The sequence below is a fragment of the Polypterus senegalus genome, chromosome 6, assembly GCF_016835505.1.
Source record: "Polypterus senegalus isolate Bchr_013 chromosome 6, ASM1683550v1, whole genome shotgun sequence".
Taxonomy (NCBI): Eukaryota; Metazoa; Chordata; class Cladistia; order Polypteriformes; family Polypteridae; genus Polypterus; species Polypterus senegalus.
The window spans coordinates 191,895,361-191,914,522 of NC_053159.1; the positions used below are offsets into that span (position 1 = coordinate 191,895,361).

Sequence of the window (19,162 nt, forward strand, 5' to 3'; positions counted from 1 at the left end):
TTCGGCACAGAGGGGAACTTCAAGGTACACTTTGGGGAAAAAAAATGAACCAGAACAACAAATTCTGTGGTGGACAAATAGTCTCTGAGGGTTGGGCTGAATGGTGTGCCAGGGTCGTACTGAAGTATCAATTCAGGTCCATGAATCCAGATATGATGCTCCTTGATTCCTTCAGTAGATTTCTTCCTGAACCGCATACCTACACCAAAAGCTTTACTGTCCACCTGTCTGTCCTTCAGCTTCCTGAACAAATGGACATCTCCATATGTAAAACAAATCACTTAGTCAGAGGGCACATCACCACACTTCAGTCAAATTTATAAACGGCAGCGTGTCCTTCATGAAGTGCGTATGGAAGCTCAGATTCATCACTTCCTGGATTATGATTTTCACGAAAACCTTTGACTCCGTCGTTCCACAATGAAGGTTCAGTTTGAAACTAGAGGCTGCAGGCATCAGATGTCAAATACAAAACTGGAGTTCAAGTTGATTTACCAGCAGGAGACAAAGAGGACAAATGAGAGGAGAATGAGGTCATCAGCGGGTTCCCTCAGGGGCCTGTCCTTGGTCCGTTACTTTTTCGATTTGTAACAATGACATTCATACTGGTATCATTTCTAAACTTGCGAAATTCGCAGGGGAGAGTAAACTTGCAGCAACAGCAGAGCAGACACTGAAGAATCCGCAAAAACAATTCAAGAACACATGGATGTATGAACACTTGGAAGATGGAGGTTAATGTTCAAAAGTACAGAGTGTCACACTTTAGCAACGAGCACATAAATTATGAATACACGATGGGAGACACTGACCTACACGATTCTCAAATCCTCTGAAAAGAATTTTGGTATTTATGTTGGCACAAAATGTTTCAGCATCTAAGCAATGCGCAGACGCAATTAAAAAGGCAAATGGCATATCAGGTTGTATCATAAAAACTCTTGAATATAAATCAGGGGACGTTTAGCCGAGACCACAGCTGGAGTATTTCGTGCAGTCCTGGTCTCCAGTTATAAGAAAGACATAACAGCACTTGAAGCTGTGCAGAGGAGAGCAGCCAGGGGCATCATGGGAGTAAAAGGCATGGCCTACTTGTCAGACTCAGAGAATTAAACCTGTTTCGTCTGAGCAGAAGAGACTGCATGAGGGCCTAAAGCAGGTCTTCAGAATCCTCAAAAGGTATTGCGCTAAAGTAGATCCTCCAGAATTCTTTCAACTTAATGACGAATCACATACTCGATAAGATCTGTGGAAATTAAGAGAAACTGCACTTCAAACCGAGTCATGGAGTTGAAACTTTGACAACCTTTAAGAAGGATCTGGATGAGGTACCGAGATAGCGGAGCTATTAGCTAAACAAACCAGCCTGATGGACTGAATGGTCTTCTCTCATTTGTCAAGATTTATGTTCATAATAATTTCTACCCCATGCAAATTTTTCTTCACCACCTCTGGCAAAGAGATCGGCAACTGCAGTCATAAAAATTGACATCCCTCCGACTAGAAGTTATTTAGTGTAACACCAGCTTAACCAGCTTGTTACAGGTGAATTTTGACCTATTATTCCCACACATTTTTCTCCAGAATGAGTTTCATTCCCATTGGATGAAGTTCACCCAGTTTAGCAGTTAGGTGTTCTAAGTAAAAATGCAAAAAACATTAAACTTTTGCAATTTTGTTTAACTATAAAAATAGAAAGTCTTACAAAGTGAGAATCTTCCAGTCACATGATTCATGATTTCACATCCTACATCTTTGTGAACACTGCAGTTACCATCAGTGCAGACAAGCAGTTTCAATGTTGTTGCCTGCTACCATATCTCAGGAACACTGAAACTGTAAAAAGTGCCAGTCCAGGCCACATGCCAGCTCAGTCCAGCCAATCCATCAGTCTTCAGTCTCCTTCTCTAGGAAATCTGTTAGTGTCGCAGCATCCACTGGTATAATCAGGTACTCCACGCCATCCACGCCCTGAAATAAAATGAATCATGCGAATGAATGCAATCCCTCCTCAGGCCTCCTCTGATCTCAACTCCTAGGCACCACTCACCTTCTTGGTCCTGATCAGTTTGTGGTCTCTAAATTCCGTCAGCTGTGTCCTCAGGGTGAGGTCGCTGTTCACCAGGAACGCCTCACGACAACGCTGATAAAAATCTTGAAAAGACAAACCTGCAACAAGTGGAACCCTGAGTGAGGTTTAAACCAATGGCTTCTATGAATTGAGCGATAGATATAAATCAACCTCCTACATTTACACGACTGAGAATGAAGACAGCAAAGCAGAATGGCATTGAGGGGCACCTCATTATCAGTAGTACTGAAAACAGAACTGAATGAAAGACTTTAGGATAAATGGAGATCAGTGAGGAGATGACTAGAACCACCAGGGAGACTTGTGGTATGTGCGAGTGAGCCCGTGTCCACAAGCTGCTTACCTGTGTAGGACGGGTTGTCCTTGTTCTGCAGCTGAAACTCTGCCAGCAGCTGGAATATTCCCCTGGAACACAGGGAGAGAGAGAGATAGAGAGACAGACAAGTTAGAAACTAATGTCTTGGCATTGATAGCATGTCCATCAATTGGATTTGGAGTTCAGTTGTCGCCCCTTTGCTTTTAATTGTGACTGTGGGCCTACCAAATTTCACTGGTACACATCAATTTACCAGCCAATATTATGCCAATCTGTACTTACTCTGAAAGACACTGTAAAGACCATTTAGAATGGAGTCACGGGCCTTTACACGGTAAGAGATGGGGCACAGCAGAGGTACAAGAACAGGACTACTTTCTGATGGGCACCGTAACATACGGAGGCCTTCCTAGTGGCTACCCACATATCTCAAGAGAGGTCACTTAAAATGCAGTCCCGTGTCACCAAACAAACTTACCGTGCATTGGGTGTCAGACTACGCATGACGTGAGTCAGTGAGCTGAGGGCCAGGGCACCCGACTGCTGTACAAGCAATGAGTTCTCATAGGATGTCTCCTCTACGTAAGGCTGGTAGGTGGTGGTCTCATACCACAGCCAGTTGAATAGGCTCATCTTGGACTGGTCCCAAGCTGTTAAACATACAAGAATCAAGGGTCACTTGGGGAAGGATAAGGAAGGTGGAAATCTTAAGTGCTTAGCTGGGAAGAATGGAAGGAGCTGGTGATGAGACACCACCACTACTCACCAAGGGGGGCATTGATGTGATCGATGGAGGCAATGACATGCAGGTTGGGTGCCGCAGCAAGCTGAGCCAGGATTTGCTGTGTCTTCTCCCCTCTTAGCATTGGTCCATCTATGTTATGAATTATTAGGAAAATATGGAGAGCAGGATCTACACAGAGACAAAAAAAAGAGAAACAGTTCTGCCATCCTCCACGTGCACTCATAAGCCTCCTCTCTGCATATGTACAGGATGAAGAACTACAACAGTCTGTTAATGGCACAGCATCATCAACATTTCTTACGCTGTTAATAACAAAACTAAGGCCTTAAGGTGTTCACCAGTATGGATTCAATATCAGGTCTATCAACAGCCAGGATCAGCACCTCTTCACTCCCCGCTCAATGCTCACCTTTCTTAAGAGCCTCCAAGATGAAGCTTGTCTGATCTAGAGGGTTACGAAAGCTGCCTTCATAATCCAGAACGTCCCCAGTAATGGCACTGAGAATCTGCCAGAGAGAGATGGAGGCACACCAGTAAGAATGAACAGCACAGAGTGGCCTTTTTGTAAAATCGTTGGAGATACATACCGATTTAATGGTGATGCTAGGGAAGAAGCCATTAATGACCAGATGAACCATGTTGGTCAGCATGGAGTTACGGAAACTCTCTAGCAGGGCCCTTTTGGACCCAAGGCCGTAGAGAACGATACTAAAGCCAAACCTGCAATAGAAGTGAGAGGTGAAACTGTTAATATGCTTTTAAGAAGTAGCACATGGTGGCCTGAAAGCCATCATGTAGTCTGCCAGATTTTGGGCAGATTCTAAAGCTTATGAACAGGCAAAATGCAGGTGACAAAAGGTAGTGTCAAAGGCCACACAGCTTTGCCTTTGATGTTCTTTATTGTACTGTAAAGCACTTTGACAGCAGTCACTGTAAAGGCACCATAGGCACAGACTGACTGACAGGTGAAACAAAGAGCAAACAGCAGAGTGTGTAAACATCAACAGTGCCCACCTCTTGACTTCTACACATGTAGCCCAGACCTGATCTCCACCCCAGTGGCCACTCAAGTCAAGCTGGGGAGCATGCACTGGTATAGTGTGTTGCCACACACACTACACAATGAAACAACTCGGGATCCCAGTTGGCAACCCCCCCAGGCAAACACGCTGTCCAGTCCCACCCTCCGGAAATGACCCTCTATCTGCCACAGCCAGGTGTTACGTGGGCGACCCCTTGGCCTAGTCCAGTCACTCAGGTCCCCAACAATGAGGATCTTATGAGCCGGATCACCCTCAGGTAATGCCACCAGTAACTGACACTTCCTCACAATGCAGGTCATGTGCCTCATTCGGGACTTCATTAGCAACACAAAGTCAAACCAACGGTACCCAAGGAGTCCAGTCCGTCTCAGGTCACTAGATAGCGCCCATGTCTCACAACCATATAGTAAGACAGGAAGCACCAGGACTCTAAAGACTTGGACATTCGTCCTTTTGCATAGATATCAGGAGCACCACACACCCTTTTCCAGCGACCTCATGCTCTCCTAAACCGTCTACTAACTTCATAGGAAGAATCACCAGAGACATGAATGTCACTACCAAGGAAAGTAAACCTCTCAATGACGAGGTCAACACTCTCCACAGACAGACACACTGCTGATGGCCGTGCCCAAGGTCATTAAAGGCCTGGCTCTTTGGTTTTTATCCAGGACACTCACAAGCCCAGACACTCGGACTCCTCACTCAGTCTCTCGAGCACCCAGATCAGAGCCTCCATTGACTCAGCGAAGATCACAGCATCGTCAGCAAAGTCAAGATCCGTGAATCTTTCTTCAACAACAGATTCCCCACAGTCGCTGGACCCGACGACATAGGCCAACACTCAGACCATGCAAGCACAGTAGGAGCAGAACACACTGCTGACGAACCCCACAATCAACTGAGAAAAACACGGAGGTTCTGCTCCACTCTGCACAGCACTCACAGTACCAGAGTACAGGCTGGCCATGATATCCAGCAGCCTCGAGGGGATCCCGCGAACCCTCAGGATGTCCCACAGGGCAGCTCAATCAACTGAGTCGAACGCTTTATAAAAATTGACAAAGGCTGCAAAGAAACTCTGCCGATATTAGTGTTTGTGCTCCATGAGAACCCTCAGTGCCAGGATGCAGTCGATGGTAGACTTCTTAGGTGTAAAACCAGACTGTTCTGGTCGCTGGTAGGTGAGCAGTGGTATCCCCCTGTAGTCGCTGCAATCCAAGCGATCACCCTTCCCTTTCCAGATAGGGACGACAAGACCATTTTACAGTCAGTTGGGATGATGCCAGTCTCCCAAATGGAAGCGAAGATTGCTTGCAATGCCAGGAGGACAGCCTTACCACCAGCCTGGAGAAGTTCACCCAGGATACAACAGATCCCTGCAGCCCCCCCTCCCACCCCCTACCCCTGAGCTGGTTCACCATTTGTGCAATCTCAGTGAGACCGGGTGGTTCACAGCCAATTGGAGGATCAGCCTCAACAACCATGAACTCAGAGATATCCAACGTCCTAGCTGGAGGATCAGCTTTGAACCAGTAGCCACTGCAGCCCCATAAATGTAAAATGAAGGAGTAGGACAACTTAACTGTAACTGAAGCATCCACTTGCCAAAGAGCTGCTTGTGCCCCTGATTTAGTGTGGCCAGCTCTGCAGAGAACACAGGTTTGGCACCGTCCAGGAGCTTCCATAGGGTTTCCTATGAAGTAAACAAAGTGCACCTCAGGCCTCTAAGGAAACATCAAAGTCTATGCATGCCCAAATCTTAATTTCCCTCTGGGGTCAGGTACATATTAACTAGTTATATGCCTCTTCCCTGCCCATTGTTTTGCAGAGATTCATTCTCGCACATTCACAGCAGCATGAGGACAAATAATGGTGGGGTAACAGCCTCAAAAACCAATAAGCTGATCACCATTAGCACCCTAGTCACAATACTGTGGCGTCTCTACAGCCTTGTATGGACAGTTCCAAATTACCAAATACCTTCTAAAAAGACCTCACCACATTACATTCTACAAAGACAAGCCTACCTGGTCCAGTTTGGGAGTCTGCAGCCTCTGGAGAGTTCTGTCTGATGTCAACACTTTAGAGCTGCTGTGCGCCTCAAAGTATTCTTCAACCAGACTGGGCTTTAAAGTTTTTAAAAAAAAAAAGGGAAATTTGGGATGAGTCCATTGACATCAAGCTCTTGTGTATTTATGCAGACTTTACAGGTCACACCAATCACATCTAAATGACCAAGTAGGACACCCATTTAAGAGACTCAAAAAGAAATAAACATAACACCTGCACACCCGTAGGGGCCTGTACTATTCTGGAAAGACTCTGTGAGTGCGTTTGAAGACTCCAATAGCAAGTGTCACACTGTGCTGAGCAAAACGTTCACAACGGTGATGGTCTTTACAAATACACAGTGCTGTGTGGAGAGAGCCAGTCATTGTGTTCATACCAGACTATCTGTACGGCCAGGAGTTTGAGGACAGAGGCAATCAGAATTTCTGTTGTCTCAATGTAAACTTTGTGTACAGACAAACAGAAGCATAACAATTATTTTATGTGTTTACACTCAAATGCACCAGGCAGAAAAAAAAAAACAAAATGAAAGAGCTGCCTTTTTGATTTGACTTTGCATAATAATTCTTTGCATTTATATAGCGCTTTTCTCACTACTCAAAACGCTCAGCAATTGCAGGTTAAGGGCCTTGCTGAAGGACCCAACAGAGCAGAGTCCCTATTGGCATTTACAAGATTCAAAACGGCAACCTTCCGATTGTCAGTGCTGATCCCAAGCATGATTAGAAGGGGTGGAGGTTGGAGGAATTTGTGGCAAATTATACTGTGGGCGAGCCTCATGTGCCTGCAACCCAATGACGGCCACCCGTGACCAAAAAGAAACTGACACACAAAAGGTTTAGGTGTACGTGTGGTGTGTGTGCCCAACTCTGTCTACAGCCCTGACAGCAAAGGCTTTGTTCCCACCCCTGTAACAAACTAGTATGACAATCTATGTGCTTAGTTTATTCCAGATGTCAAATGCAAGAAAAAAGCATCAGAAATAAATGAATAAAAACAGAGCAACTGCAACAAATGGCAGGAAAAGATGTGTGCTTTGCAGCAGTAAAACCCCAACAGGGTATATAAAATGTCAGGTCTCCATGCTGAGGAGTAAACAAAACTGTTTTAAGGACTGGCATTGAAAAATTAAAGGTTTGGACAAGTACACAATTATACATCCGTAATTTACAAATTGTCTACTTGTGGCTTCAGAGTGTGAGATAGATAGGTCTGTCTACAACAACAACATTTATTTATATAGCACATTTTCATACAAACAGTAGCTCAAAGTGCTTTACATATTAAAGAATAGAAAAATGAAAGACATAATTATAAAACAAAATAAATCAACATTAACATCGAATAAGAGTAAGGTTCAATGGCCAGGGGGGACAGAAAAAACAAAAAAACTCCAGACGGCTGGAGAAAAAATAAAATAGGGATTCCAGACCATGATACCGCCCAGTCCCCTCTGGGCATTCTACCTAACATAAATGAAACAGTCCTCTTTGGATTTAGGATTTAGGATTCTCACGGAATCTCAGTCTATATATCTATATCTCTATATATATCTGTATAAAAATTAGTACTAGATGGCTTTGCCCCCTGTTCGTTTCGCTCGCCAATCCCTCGGGGCATGCACTACACGCCAGCCACTTTCCATCTCTGCCGCTCACATATGTGGATTTCACTTTCACTAAACAACAAATCTTTCAATTCTCGCGGATACGACTCTTCATTGGGAAGAAACACTAGTGTTCGCTGATGGCAACATGAATTAGACAATCTACAAGTCTCCGACTTGAAGTTTAAATCCAAACAATATATTCGATCTCTTTTCATTGTTCCGTTAATTCACAGAGTAATAATTTCCATTTATTTGTGTTAATGCGATCTTTACTATCAGTTTTTTGAGACTTTTGAATTTTAGTACTTTCATTGTCTCTGACCTGCTCTGCATGTGTATCACGCCAACGTTTATAAACCTCTTTATGACGTTCTACTTTGTCATCTACTCAGTGTCTTTTATTTCCGGGCCCCGGGTGTGGTTAAATCTCTTGGCACAAAGTCTCATCTGGCGGGACATGAAAGTATCCATATAGTGTGTGTGTGTGTGTCTATACTGGTATATACAGTAGAACATAAAGTCAACTGCAGTACTTGTTTTGAGAAATTGTTCAGGTGAAAGAGACTCCGTGTTTCCAGACAGAGGAACATCTTGTGCCAAACTGCAGAACTTGTCAATGCTATGAGACATGACATCTAAACTTGGCCCAGTGACAGCTGCCAGACTGGGGTACAAAAGAAAACAAATTCCAGGGATGTGCATCATAAAATGTCTTGGTCGTGTACTGTAAACACCAGCTATTTTTGAAAGAAATATCTAAAGCACCACATTATTTAATGTTTTATTTAGTTGAAATTGATGTAAATAAAGGCTTAATTTATTTTAAAAATCTGAAGTGTTGTACTTACTACTTTTCAGCCATTTGCAGCTCTTTTATTAAATAAGCAGAGTAACAGCTGTTTATTTTTGGGTATGTAATTTAGGTGCAATAACAACAAAAACTGCTTAGGACATACGGGGGCTGGACGTGGGGACATTGTACTTTTTTCTGTAGCTGAGCTGAGGGACCCACACTGATGATAATCTCACCAGCAAACAGAGCTGGCAGATCAACTCTGCAAATTCCCAGCATGCTGACATCTTAAGGTAATCAATGCCATCCCAAAGCTGTTTTCCAGATTAAAACTTGCTGATTCTTTATTACTTGAGCAGCCAAATATCACATTAGCACTTGCAGAGCCATCCAATAAACTTGTCACCTTATTGTGCCTCAGTAAAATGTCTTGCAGAGATGCAAGGTGTTCACGCTGAACTGTTAATGTACAAAATAACATTTGTACATGTTTGGTTCAAACTGAAAGAAAGAATATGTTGAAATCCATGAGATCTGACCCATAGAGTGTGAGTGTGTGTATTAATACCTATAGCCACTTAACCCAGTGGGTACCAAACTCGATCCAGGAGACCACCTGAAGCTGCAGGTTTTGGTTCCAAGCAGATTCACAATCAGTGATGATATCTGATGTCATTTCATTAGCTGGTCTTGAGTATCTTCTCTTATTCTGCATTCAGAAAAGCACAGCAGTCTGATTTTACATTAATAAGACATTTAGATATATTTCAGTTTTTGCCATAGCTTTAAACACTCAACTCTTTTGTTGTGCTCCTATTAATTTTCCCTTTTCTGCATTGTTTGCTCCCTTTATTGTATCCAAATAATAACAATTAAAAAACAGCAGACAACACTGAATGATGAAAGGAAACAACTGCATCAGCATCAGACTCGTTAATTATTCAATAATGGATTAAAAAGATCAAAACACCAGGAGTAGTGGAATGAAAAATCAGGATGAAAATATTGTTTACAAGTAAAAACACATTATTTCCACAACTAATCTAATAAGTACTTAGTATATTTTAATAAGAACTTCCCTAACTTAGTTTTGTAATTTCTACACTGACCCCAAAACATAGAAATGGAAAATAACAGCTCTTTCGATTAAAACAGAAGCTGGTTAGAAATTTCCAAGAAGTTTGTTTTTCTTATTTTTTGGGAGTTTTAGTAAAATTTTAATTTCTCCTTGGGGACAAATAAAGTATAATCTAATCTAAAACCAGCAGCCACAGTGGATCCCCAGGACTAAGTTTGGGAACCAGTGGTCTAACCAAACCGAGGACATGCACCCATCAAACAGCTAGAAGAACTCTGCATGGAGAAGGAGGAGTAAAACCTCTCTGTGCATTTTGATTTTTGCAGCCAGCTATCTTAATCAAAGCATTGTTTTGGGCATTCTCGTAGCTCAAACAATGGTGAAGAAAGAGATAAGGGTTGGACCAGCACCTGATGAGTGGAAATGCCAGGCATTCTAAAAATAGGCAACCATTTTGAATCCCCATTCCCACCACCCAACACAATGGACAACACCAGCTCACTTCAGCAGCCTTCCTCGTTCTCTTTCCTGGCGTTCTGCTGATGTCTGCAGAGGACGGCTTGTTTGTAGGCTTGGATTCGGTAGCTTCCGACTCCTCTTCAGAATTGGAGGCAGAGAGTTCACTGTCACTGTCTGATCTTAAATTGGGAGCTGCAAAGTAAAAGCTGATTAGTAGTGTTGTGATGTAAGATCTTGCATATATCTTGATAAATGTTTTGTATGTGTTTATTTGTAATTTAGGAAGCAATGTAATTTAGCGTTACTTTGGCGAGAGGCATTTATGTTTGCACCAGCCTTTACGACTTTTCTTTGTAATTTTCGACAGGATTTGGGGATGTATCTTAAACCAGTTTGATGAGTATTTCTTTGCTAAAGTCTTTCTCTCATCTCCCACACAAAGCCAGGTTAGCTTAACATATGGCCTTGGGGGGTTACAGGTGTTAAGATGTACTATTTCCCCCATTGGTCTGAGATATGGCTGTCTGGATTGGCTGTAGGGCTTGGACAGAAAGCCTATAAATTTGCTTGCTCAACCACATTCTCTCTCTAACCAACATTTGATGAAGCAGCATCTCTTGCTAACCTGTGATGATGTAGAAGTATCTTTCTCTTGCTAAAACTGATAAAGACCATGAACTGACAAGAACAGCACAATTAAGAGCACAGCTTCAGCCATATTGAGACAGGCTTGAGGCCTGTTCTGAAGAAGCTGAGCACCAATGATGCCTTAACTAGAGACATTTTAAGTAACTACAAGTCTGTGTGCCACCTGAGTTACACATCACCATTTTATCAGGTTGTATGGTTGCCAATATTCAAATGTACTTTGCATTTTGTTATTATTAATGAATATTATCAGTAATACATTATTTTATGTATAACTTAACTCCTGCTTGTCTTTTTAATACATATAATTGCCTGAGGTTATATGAAACTTATGGGATATTAATCTGGTCAGTTAAGTAGCAGAGGGGTTGTTAATCAGTTTCAGCTGCTGTGGTGTTAATGAAATTAACAACAGATGCACTAGAGGGGCAACAATGAGATGACCCCAAAACAGGAATGGTTTAACAGGTGGAGGCCACTGACATTTTCCCTCCTCATCTTTTCTGACTGTTTCTTCACTAGTTTTGCATTTGGCTACAGTCAGTGTCACTACTGGTAGCATGAGGCGATACCTGGACCCTACAGAGGTTGCACAGGTAGTCCAACTTCCAGGATGGCACATCAATGCGTCATTGCCAGAAGGTTTGCTGTGTCTCCCTGCACAGTCTCAAGGGCATGGAGGAGATTCTAGGAGACAAGCAGTTACTCTAGGAGAGCTGGAGAGGGCCATAGAAGGTCCATAACCCATCAGCAGGACCAGTATCTGCTCCTTTGGGCAAGGAGGAACAGGATGAGCACTGCCAGAGCCCTACAAAATGACCTCCAGCAGGCCACTGGTGTGAATGTCTCTGACCAAACAACCAGAAAGACTTCGTGTGCTTACGCACAGAAAAATCAGATGCAGGAATCTGTATGCTCCAACTTCCATGTTCTTCCGCTACATAAATCCCGATCAGCGTGAAAACTAACGCTCGTGCATTATGTAACGCCCCAAATCCTCCCAGAATTACGCCTATTTGAATATGCAAATCAATATAAATCGCCCTTAAGCGCAGCCTTCTGTGAAAAGACAATGGGAAAAGCACGGGGAAATATAAGAATTTCAGCGAATACCAAGTGGAGGCAAAGGAAAAACATACTATTTGTTCAAATAAACCGTGGTATAATCAACAAAATGAAGTTGATCGAGTGACATAGCGTGTTGGAGAAACTTGAAAGCTCACATTCACAAAATCGCACAGTGCCGGAAATAAAAAAGAAGTCACATATCAAAGTTGCCGTGAAAAGAAGAGTTGTAGCCCACCGTCTGAGTGTCATATGAAAGTTTATTAGGGTACAGAGAAAAAGGCACACGGTGGGGAAAAAGCACGAAATGTCAACTTCAATCTCGACATTTCCACTTTAATCACGTAGTTTATTTTGTCATTTAGTAGAACATTATAAACTTCATCTTAAAATCGTTTAATTAACCAGTTTCTCAAATCACATCGTAATTAAAGTAGCACGTTAAATGTTTTGTTATGTATTTGATCTTCTACTCGCATGTGCTCTGTGTGTGTGAATCAGTACTTGCTTCTTAAACTGGCTCTCTTCCTCCAACTGGACACAGAGTCCATTACATTTGTGATATTACAGCTCTCTGAATAACTAAAATACTGAGATGTATACGTGATGTCATTTTCATGATGATAGGAGCTAAAGCACATTATTAAACATGTGTTTCATGAGCCTCGTGCTCATGACAAGCATTTATCTTTTGTCGAAATTTGTCGCTGCGCTTTTAGCTGTGTTGTTATTTTCTCTTTCTGTTTTATATTCAATATATATTGGCGTGGCCGCCCCAAGAGTCCTTGCTTTTCTTTCCCCAAGTAACCGATACAATCAGCTCTGTAATAGACGTTAAGCCATCTCTAAGCTTAAAGAACATTGAAATATCTTCGTAGTACATGTTTAATTATTCTATCCTTCACGACACTCCCAGTGAAGAATATAGATTATTTAAATGAAGTTAAAGTTTTATGTGTATAATTTAACAAACATATTTTGCTGCATTTCACCTTAAAAATGATATCGTCATCATATGTAAATACGCGCTTTATAAAGTGGCCCAGGTTGTGAGATATTATAACTGTAGTGCAAGTTTACAGTGTGGTGATTGTACTTATAAGTACAAACCGTTCTACAAGGAGCAATTGATTGAGTGCATTTAAAGTTCTTGGGAACAGGAAAGGCTTTAAAACGTTTTGCAGTGGCTGAGACAGCGTGTCCTTAAAGCTGTATACCGATAATTCTCTTTCTGATCAGCTGCTGCTGTGATTCACACTCAGATACAGTGATATAAATACTCCAAGTCGTGCAGTGAGAGTAATATGGAAAAAGATGATCCGCTGTGGCAACTCCAAACGGGAGGAGCTGGAAGAAGAAGAAGAAGAAGAAGGAGAAGTGAGAGCAGTTATGGTATTTGGAATACTATGGCTGTTCCCTGGACCATTATATTGTTACGAGTTAATTACAATCAGATGCATTACACCAATAAACAATATGCGGTTAGTTTCTGTGTATTTATAAAGCCGCGTCATGAAAATAATGAGTAATCACACAAGACCAGTACCATTGCTTTGACGCTGGGTGCCGCCAGTTTGCAAAACCGAGCGGAGAACTTGCGTACGACAAGGCATGAGGTAGCGTGGAAAAGTGCGTGGCTTTACGCCAAGTGTAGGTTTTATACATCGCAATTTGAACGTGGAAAAGTTCTTACGCAACATTTCTGTGCGTACGCACTGTTTATACATGAGGCCCCAGGAGTAGTGGAATGAAAAATCAGGATGAAAATATTGTTTACAAGTAAAAACACATTATTTCCACAACTAATCTAACAACTACTTAGTATATTTTAATAAGAACTTCCCTAACTTAGTTTTGTAATTTCTACACTGACCCCAAAACATAGAAATGGAAAATAACAGCTCCTTTGATTAAAAACAGAAGCTGGTTAGAAATTTCCAAGAAGTTTGTTTTTCTTATTTTTTTTGGGAGCTTTAGTAAAATTTAAATTTCTCCTTGGGGACAAATAAAGTATAATCTAATCTAAAAACCAGCAGCCACAGTGGATCCCCCAGGACTAAGTTTGGGAACCAGTGGTCTAACCAAACCGAGGACATGCACCCATCAAACAGCTAGAAGAACTCTGCATGGAGGAGGAGGAGTAAAACCTCTCTGTGCATTTTGATTTTTTTGCAGCCAGCTATCTTAATCAAAGCATTGTTTTGGGCATTCTGCATAGCTCAAACAATGGTGAAGAAAGAGATAAGGGGTTGGACCAGCACCTGATGAGTGGAAATGCCAGGCATTCTAAAAATAGGCAACCATTTTGAATCCCCCATTCCCACCACCCAACACAGTGTCCACTGCCAACACAATGGACAACACCAGCTCACTTCAGCAGCCTTCCTCGTTCTCTTTCCTGGCGTTCTGCTGATGTCTGCGGAGGACGGCTTGTTTGTAGGTTTGGATTCGGTAGCTTCCGACTCCTCTTCAGAACTGGAGGCAGAGAGTTCACTGTCACTGTCTGATCTTAAATTGGGAGCTGCAAAGTAAAAGCGGATTAGTAGTGTTGTGATGTAAGATCTTGCATATATCTTGCTAAATGTTTTGTATGTCTTTATTTGTAATTTAGGTGAAGCAATGTAATTTAGTGTTACTTTGGCGAGACGCATTCATGTTTGCACCAGCCTTTACGACTTTTCTTTGTAATTTTACGACAGGATTTGGGGGATGTGTCTTAAACCAGTTTGATGAGTATTTCTTTGCTAAAGTCTTTCTCTCATCCCCCACACAAAGCCAGATTAGCTTAATATATGGCCTTGGGGGGTTGCAGGTGTTAAGATGTACTATTTCCCCCATTGGTCTGAGATATGGCTGTCTGGATTGGCTGGAGGGGTTGGACAGAAAGCCTATAAATTTGCTTGCTCAACCACATTCTCTCTCTAACCAACATTTGATGAAGCAGCATCTCTTGCTAACCTGTGATGATGTAGAAGTATCTTTCTCTTGCTAAAAACTGATGAAGACCATGAACTGACAAGAACAGCACAATGAAGAGCACAGCTTCAGCCATATTGAGACAGGCTTGAGGCCTGTTCTGAAGAAAGCTGAACACCAATGATGCCTTAACTAGAGACATTTTAAGTAACTACAAGTCTGTGTGCCACCTGAGTTACACATCACCATTTTATCAGGTTGTATGGTTGCCAATATTAAAATGTACTTCGCATTTTGTTATTATTTATGAATATTATCAGTAATACATTATTTTATGTGCAACTTAACTCCTGCTTGTCTTTTTACTACATATAATTGCCTGAGGTTATAGATATAAAAGGGAAGGTGTATATATATATATATATATATATATATATATATATATATATATATATATATATATATATATATATATATATATATATATATATATATATATATATATATATATATATATATATATATATTACTCTACCAAGATAAAACAATAGAGAAGTCACTTATGAGGCTAGCGCACCTGAGAGATTGCCACCACATTCAACCCACAACCAGTTTACCACAAAGCACTATAGTTCACTAAATGCTTGTGGAGCCCAACAGCCAGCAAACATACACAAACACCTTCCTATATCTGCTTAATCCAGGTCAGTGCCTATCCGGGATGTGCCAGATGTCCCTGAATGTCAAGAAAGCTTCTGTAGAACACACACACACACACACACACACACACACACACACACACACACACACACACACACACAAGAGAACATGCACACTCCACATAGACAATGACCAGGCATGAGATTTTGAACCCATGAGGTTAGATGTGTTTGATGGTAGCACCAACCACAAACCTCCCCTTCAACATTTTGCAGTGTAAAAGAGCATCATGGGATTCAAGTACCAAAGACGCAACACTTTTCAAAGGCACAGTGTGCAGGTGATTTGATCCTTTCAGATTTAGAATTCAAAGCCACTGACAAATGAATGATTCAAGACCAATGCCAGTTTCAACCACAAAGAACATCGAACAGCAAACTCCCTGCACTAGCAGCCACTCCTTTGCTCATTTCAAAACATCAATGAAGACCAAGATCCTTACCAGAGAGTCTCTTTCGTAGTCGGTGAGGTGTGGTGGAAACAAATGTGGGCTTTTTGCTCTAAAAGGAAAAATAAAAACAGCAGTCAGGGGTTAGCCTTAGTCTGGGCTTACGGTACAGTATACGGAAAGATAATCAAGGAAGTGGACATCATCAGAACACTTCTGCAAATACATTCAGGAGAGGCAACCTCAGGACTTGAGCTAAATGCAGCTCACCTTCGAGGGAGTCTTGTTCTGCTTTGTTTGCCCTGAAAGAAAGAACAAATGAACATTTTATATTATATATATGAATACTAATCTGTAAAAAGTCTGTGGGCTGTACATTGTTGTAAAGGTAAGCACTGCTGCATCACAGACTGAGGGTCCTGGGATAGAATCCCACAGCCTGAAGCCAAATATATGGAGGCTCTCCATATTTGCGTGGGGTTTTTTTTCCTAAACCCTCAAAAACGTGTATCAGGGTAACTGAAATCTAAACTGGCCCCATGTGAGCATGCTGTGTGTTTGAGGACTGAGCCCTACGATGAACTGGCTTTATGTCTTCCACATAGTGCTTCCATGAGACCGTTTCCCTAAACACCTGAAGCAACTTACATTACATAAAACATGTTGGTAAGTTATCCCGTTCCCACTTATCTCTTAGTGCCTTGTTGTTCATTCTTCTCATTACTAGTATATAAATAGAATTGGCAAAGCATGGCCGCCTACTGCTAAAGCTGAAGCCAAGTCAAACTAACATTGTGCTAGAACTAGCTAAACGACAAGCGTGAACACCATAGCCTCCATGATCTGAAGCTGGATAACTCCAGTAGGCGAGCAGGCAAACATTTAGAGGTCAGATCCTAGATTTTTTTTTTTTTTTTTTTACTACCGTATATACTCAAATGTAAGTCAAATCGATCATAAAATCAGACCCAACTTACATGCCTGTTCAAAAATGCGACCCTTAAATTTTTTTTTTTTTGTACATTTTCTTGCTTCCTCCGATCTTGCATCCACAAGACTATTATTGATTACTCTGATGTTATTTTAAGTTGCTTCAGATAAAATCATCTGCCAACCAAGTACATTTCAAACGTAAATGAAATTGTACAAAGTATTTGAGATGAGGCTTTACCAGTGTATTAAATACCTTAAGCATGACCTCCTATGATTTGCTTTACCAGCAATGCCTCCCACTAAGAGATATTTTACAGTGGAAACACCGATAGGACTCAAGTGAGTAAAGACAACAAGAAATAATGGGCTTCATCTTGCAGGGTCTCACGATCTTGTCCCATTTGAAGATAATCTTTTGATACTCACGTGGGCGGACTTTAGGGGGACTGCCTAATTCTTCAGAGGAATGTGGGTCACTAAAGCGGACATTTCTGCTGGGGGTCCTTGCCAATTCAGCCATCTCAGAAGCTGGAAAACAGTTAGGTATAGTTTGGTAAAACACACAAATGGAGAGGAGACCATGAAATTGAGCAAGGGCAAGTTTGTTGGGAAACCACAAAGTCAAATCCATGGACATGGACATCCATCAATTTATAGCTTCAAGGTTCAAGGTATCCATGTGAACTGGAATTTATGAAAAAAAACCTAGCAAAAGGGCAGGGGTTCACACTACTCCAAGTAATTTAATAAATCTCCTATATAGTGCCTTTTATCAGAAGTGATAGTGTAAAGCAAACAAGATATTGGTATAATCATAGCATCAAGGAATAACATGAGATAATCCAAATAATCTACAGGGGCTCCTTTATACCAAAGGCAATGTGCCTGTACAGTACCTCACTGTGATTGAGGCTGTCAAGTCAGAAATCTTTCTTTTCTTTTTTTTTTAATTTTCTTCCATTTTATTCATTCTGGTGTGTTCTCAGATCATAGAGTGTATCTATTTATATGTATTATGAAAGCTTCTGTAAAAAGCCAAATTTTCCCTAAGGGACAAAAAAAAGTTCTATCTTCAGAAGAGTAAAAGAAAAAAACTGAATGCTACCAGACAGCATCACACCCAAAGTGAGGTCACACACACCATGTGTCCATTAAATTAGTGAAAAGGAATAAAGATGCAATACCCAGCTGGGACATCTTGTTAGTCCGCCTTGCTGGCTGAAAGGTAAAGACCTCAGCCCCAGCAGTCCCTGGGGAGCCACAGACATCATCCTCTGCAAAATAGAGCAAAAGAGTTAATTGAAAACACATATTTTTGTTGAGATAAACAAATTATTTAAATATACCAAAATGCATTTATATGGAGGTTAAGACCACCCCATTCCAGATGGCCATAGAGCCAAAGCCAAGCCTCAGACTCACTACTAAGCCTACAAAACAGTGAGGATATTTGTGATGCACTGTATGACACAACTATTATTTTGAAATGTCATCTTTGCTGTCTAGAGGTAGGCCTGCTGGGACACTCAGGATATCAGTCTCTCTAAATCAGGAGTAGAAGTGACAGCACGTCGAATTACAGGTGACCTTAGGGCCCTTAAGGTTCACCTCAAAGTTCCAGACTCCTGGACCAATCACCTAGCGATGAGACTTTTACAAGTTTGGTTATCTGCCGTAAATCCAAAGCCCCTGTTGCCCTGCAGCTCTCATCCCTAACACCGTGTAACCCTTCAATAGCAGCCCTGGGTTAATCCCCTCCACCTGAATCTTTAGGCCCAGTTAATGTTAAAATGTTTAATTTAGCAAAGCACAAAGCAACATAAAATAAGTTTAAATGAAGGTAAATTAAAATGCAACAAGTTAACGTATTTCCTATTGAATGTACAGTATAACGTTTGTTATAACAGGAATAACAACAGAAAAAATTAAGGTCTTAAAATGCAGTAGCATCGACACAGATATACTGCTCATCCTTTCTGTTTTTAAAAACTTAATCTCAGAGTCAAGCAATTCTCAGGTTTTTTTGGTTCCTAATAACGCCCTCAACCCTCTGCAGTTTGCATACCAGGAGAAGGTGGCAGCGGAGGATGCTATCATCTACATGCTACACCGATCCCTCTCCCACTTGGACAGAGGCAGTGGTGCAGTAAGAATTATATTTCTGGACTTCTCTCGCGCCTTCAACACCATCCAACCTCTGCTCCTTAGGGACAAGCTGACAGAGATGGGAGAAGATTCATAGCTGGTGACATGGATCGTGGACTATCTTACAGACAGACCTCAG

At 41.6% G+C, this 19,162-nt stretch overlaps 1 protein-coding gene across 1 annotated transcript in view; it reads right to left on the bottom strand.

Annotated features, from left to right (window-relative positions):
* Positions 1-1,659: 1,659 nt before the first annotated feature.
* orc2 (origin recognition complex, subunit 2) overlaps positions 1,660-19,162 on the bottom strand; it is a 33,341-nt gene continuing 15,838 nt past the window's right edge. Inside the window, exons 4-17 of the mRNA XM_039757782.1 lie at positions 18,063-18,152; positions 17,305-17,406; positions 16,216-16,247; positions 16,000-16,057; positions 14,294-14,442; positions 6,227-6,325; positions 5,783-5,892; positions 3,741-3,873; positions 3,563-3,659; positions 3,175-3,321; positions 2,887-3,058; positions 2,436-2,497; positions 2,051-2,169; positions 1,660-1,971 (exon numbers count right to left, since the gene is read on the bottom strand). Coding sequence (XP_039613716.1) covers positions 1,888-1,971; positions 2,051-2,169; positions 2,436-2,497; positions 2,887-3,058; positions 3,175-3,321; positions 3,563-3,659; positions 3,741-3,873; positions 5,783-5,892; positions 6,227-6,325; positions 14,294-14,442; positions 16,000-16,057; positions 16,216-16,247; positions 17,305-17,406; positions 18,063-18,152 — 1,454 coding nt within the window. The 3' untranslated portion in view covers positions 1,660-1,887. The remainder of the gene's footprint in view (positions 1,972-2,050; positions 2,170-2,435; positions 2,498-2,886; positions 3,059-3,174; positions 3,322-3,562; positions 3,660-3,740; positions 3,874-5,782; positions 5,893-6,226; positions 6,326-14,293; positions 14,443-15,999; positions 16,058-16,215; positions 16,248-17,304; positions 17,407-18,062; positions 18,153-19,162) is intronic.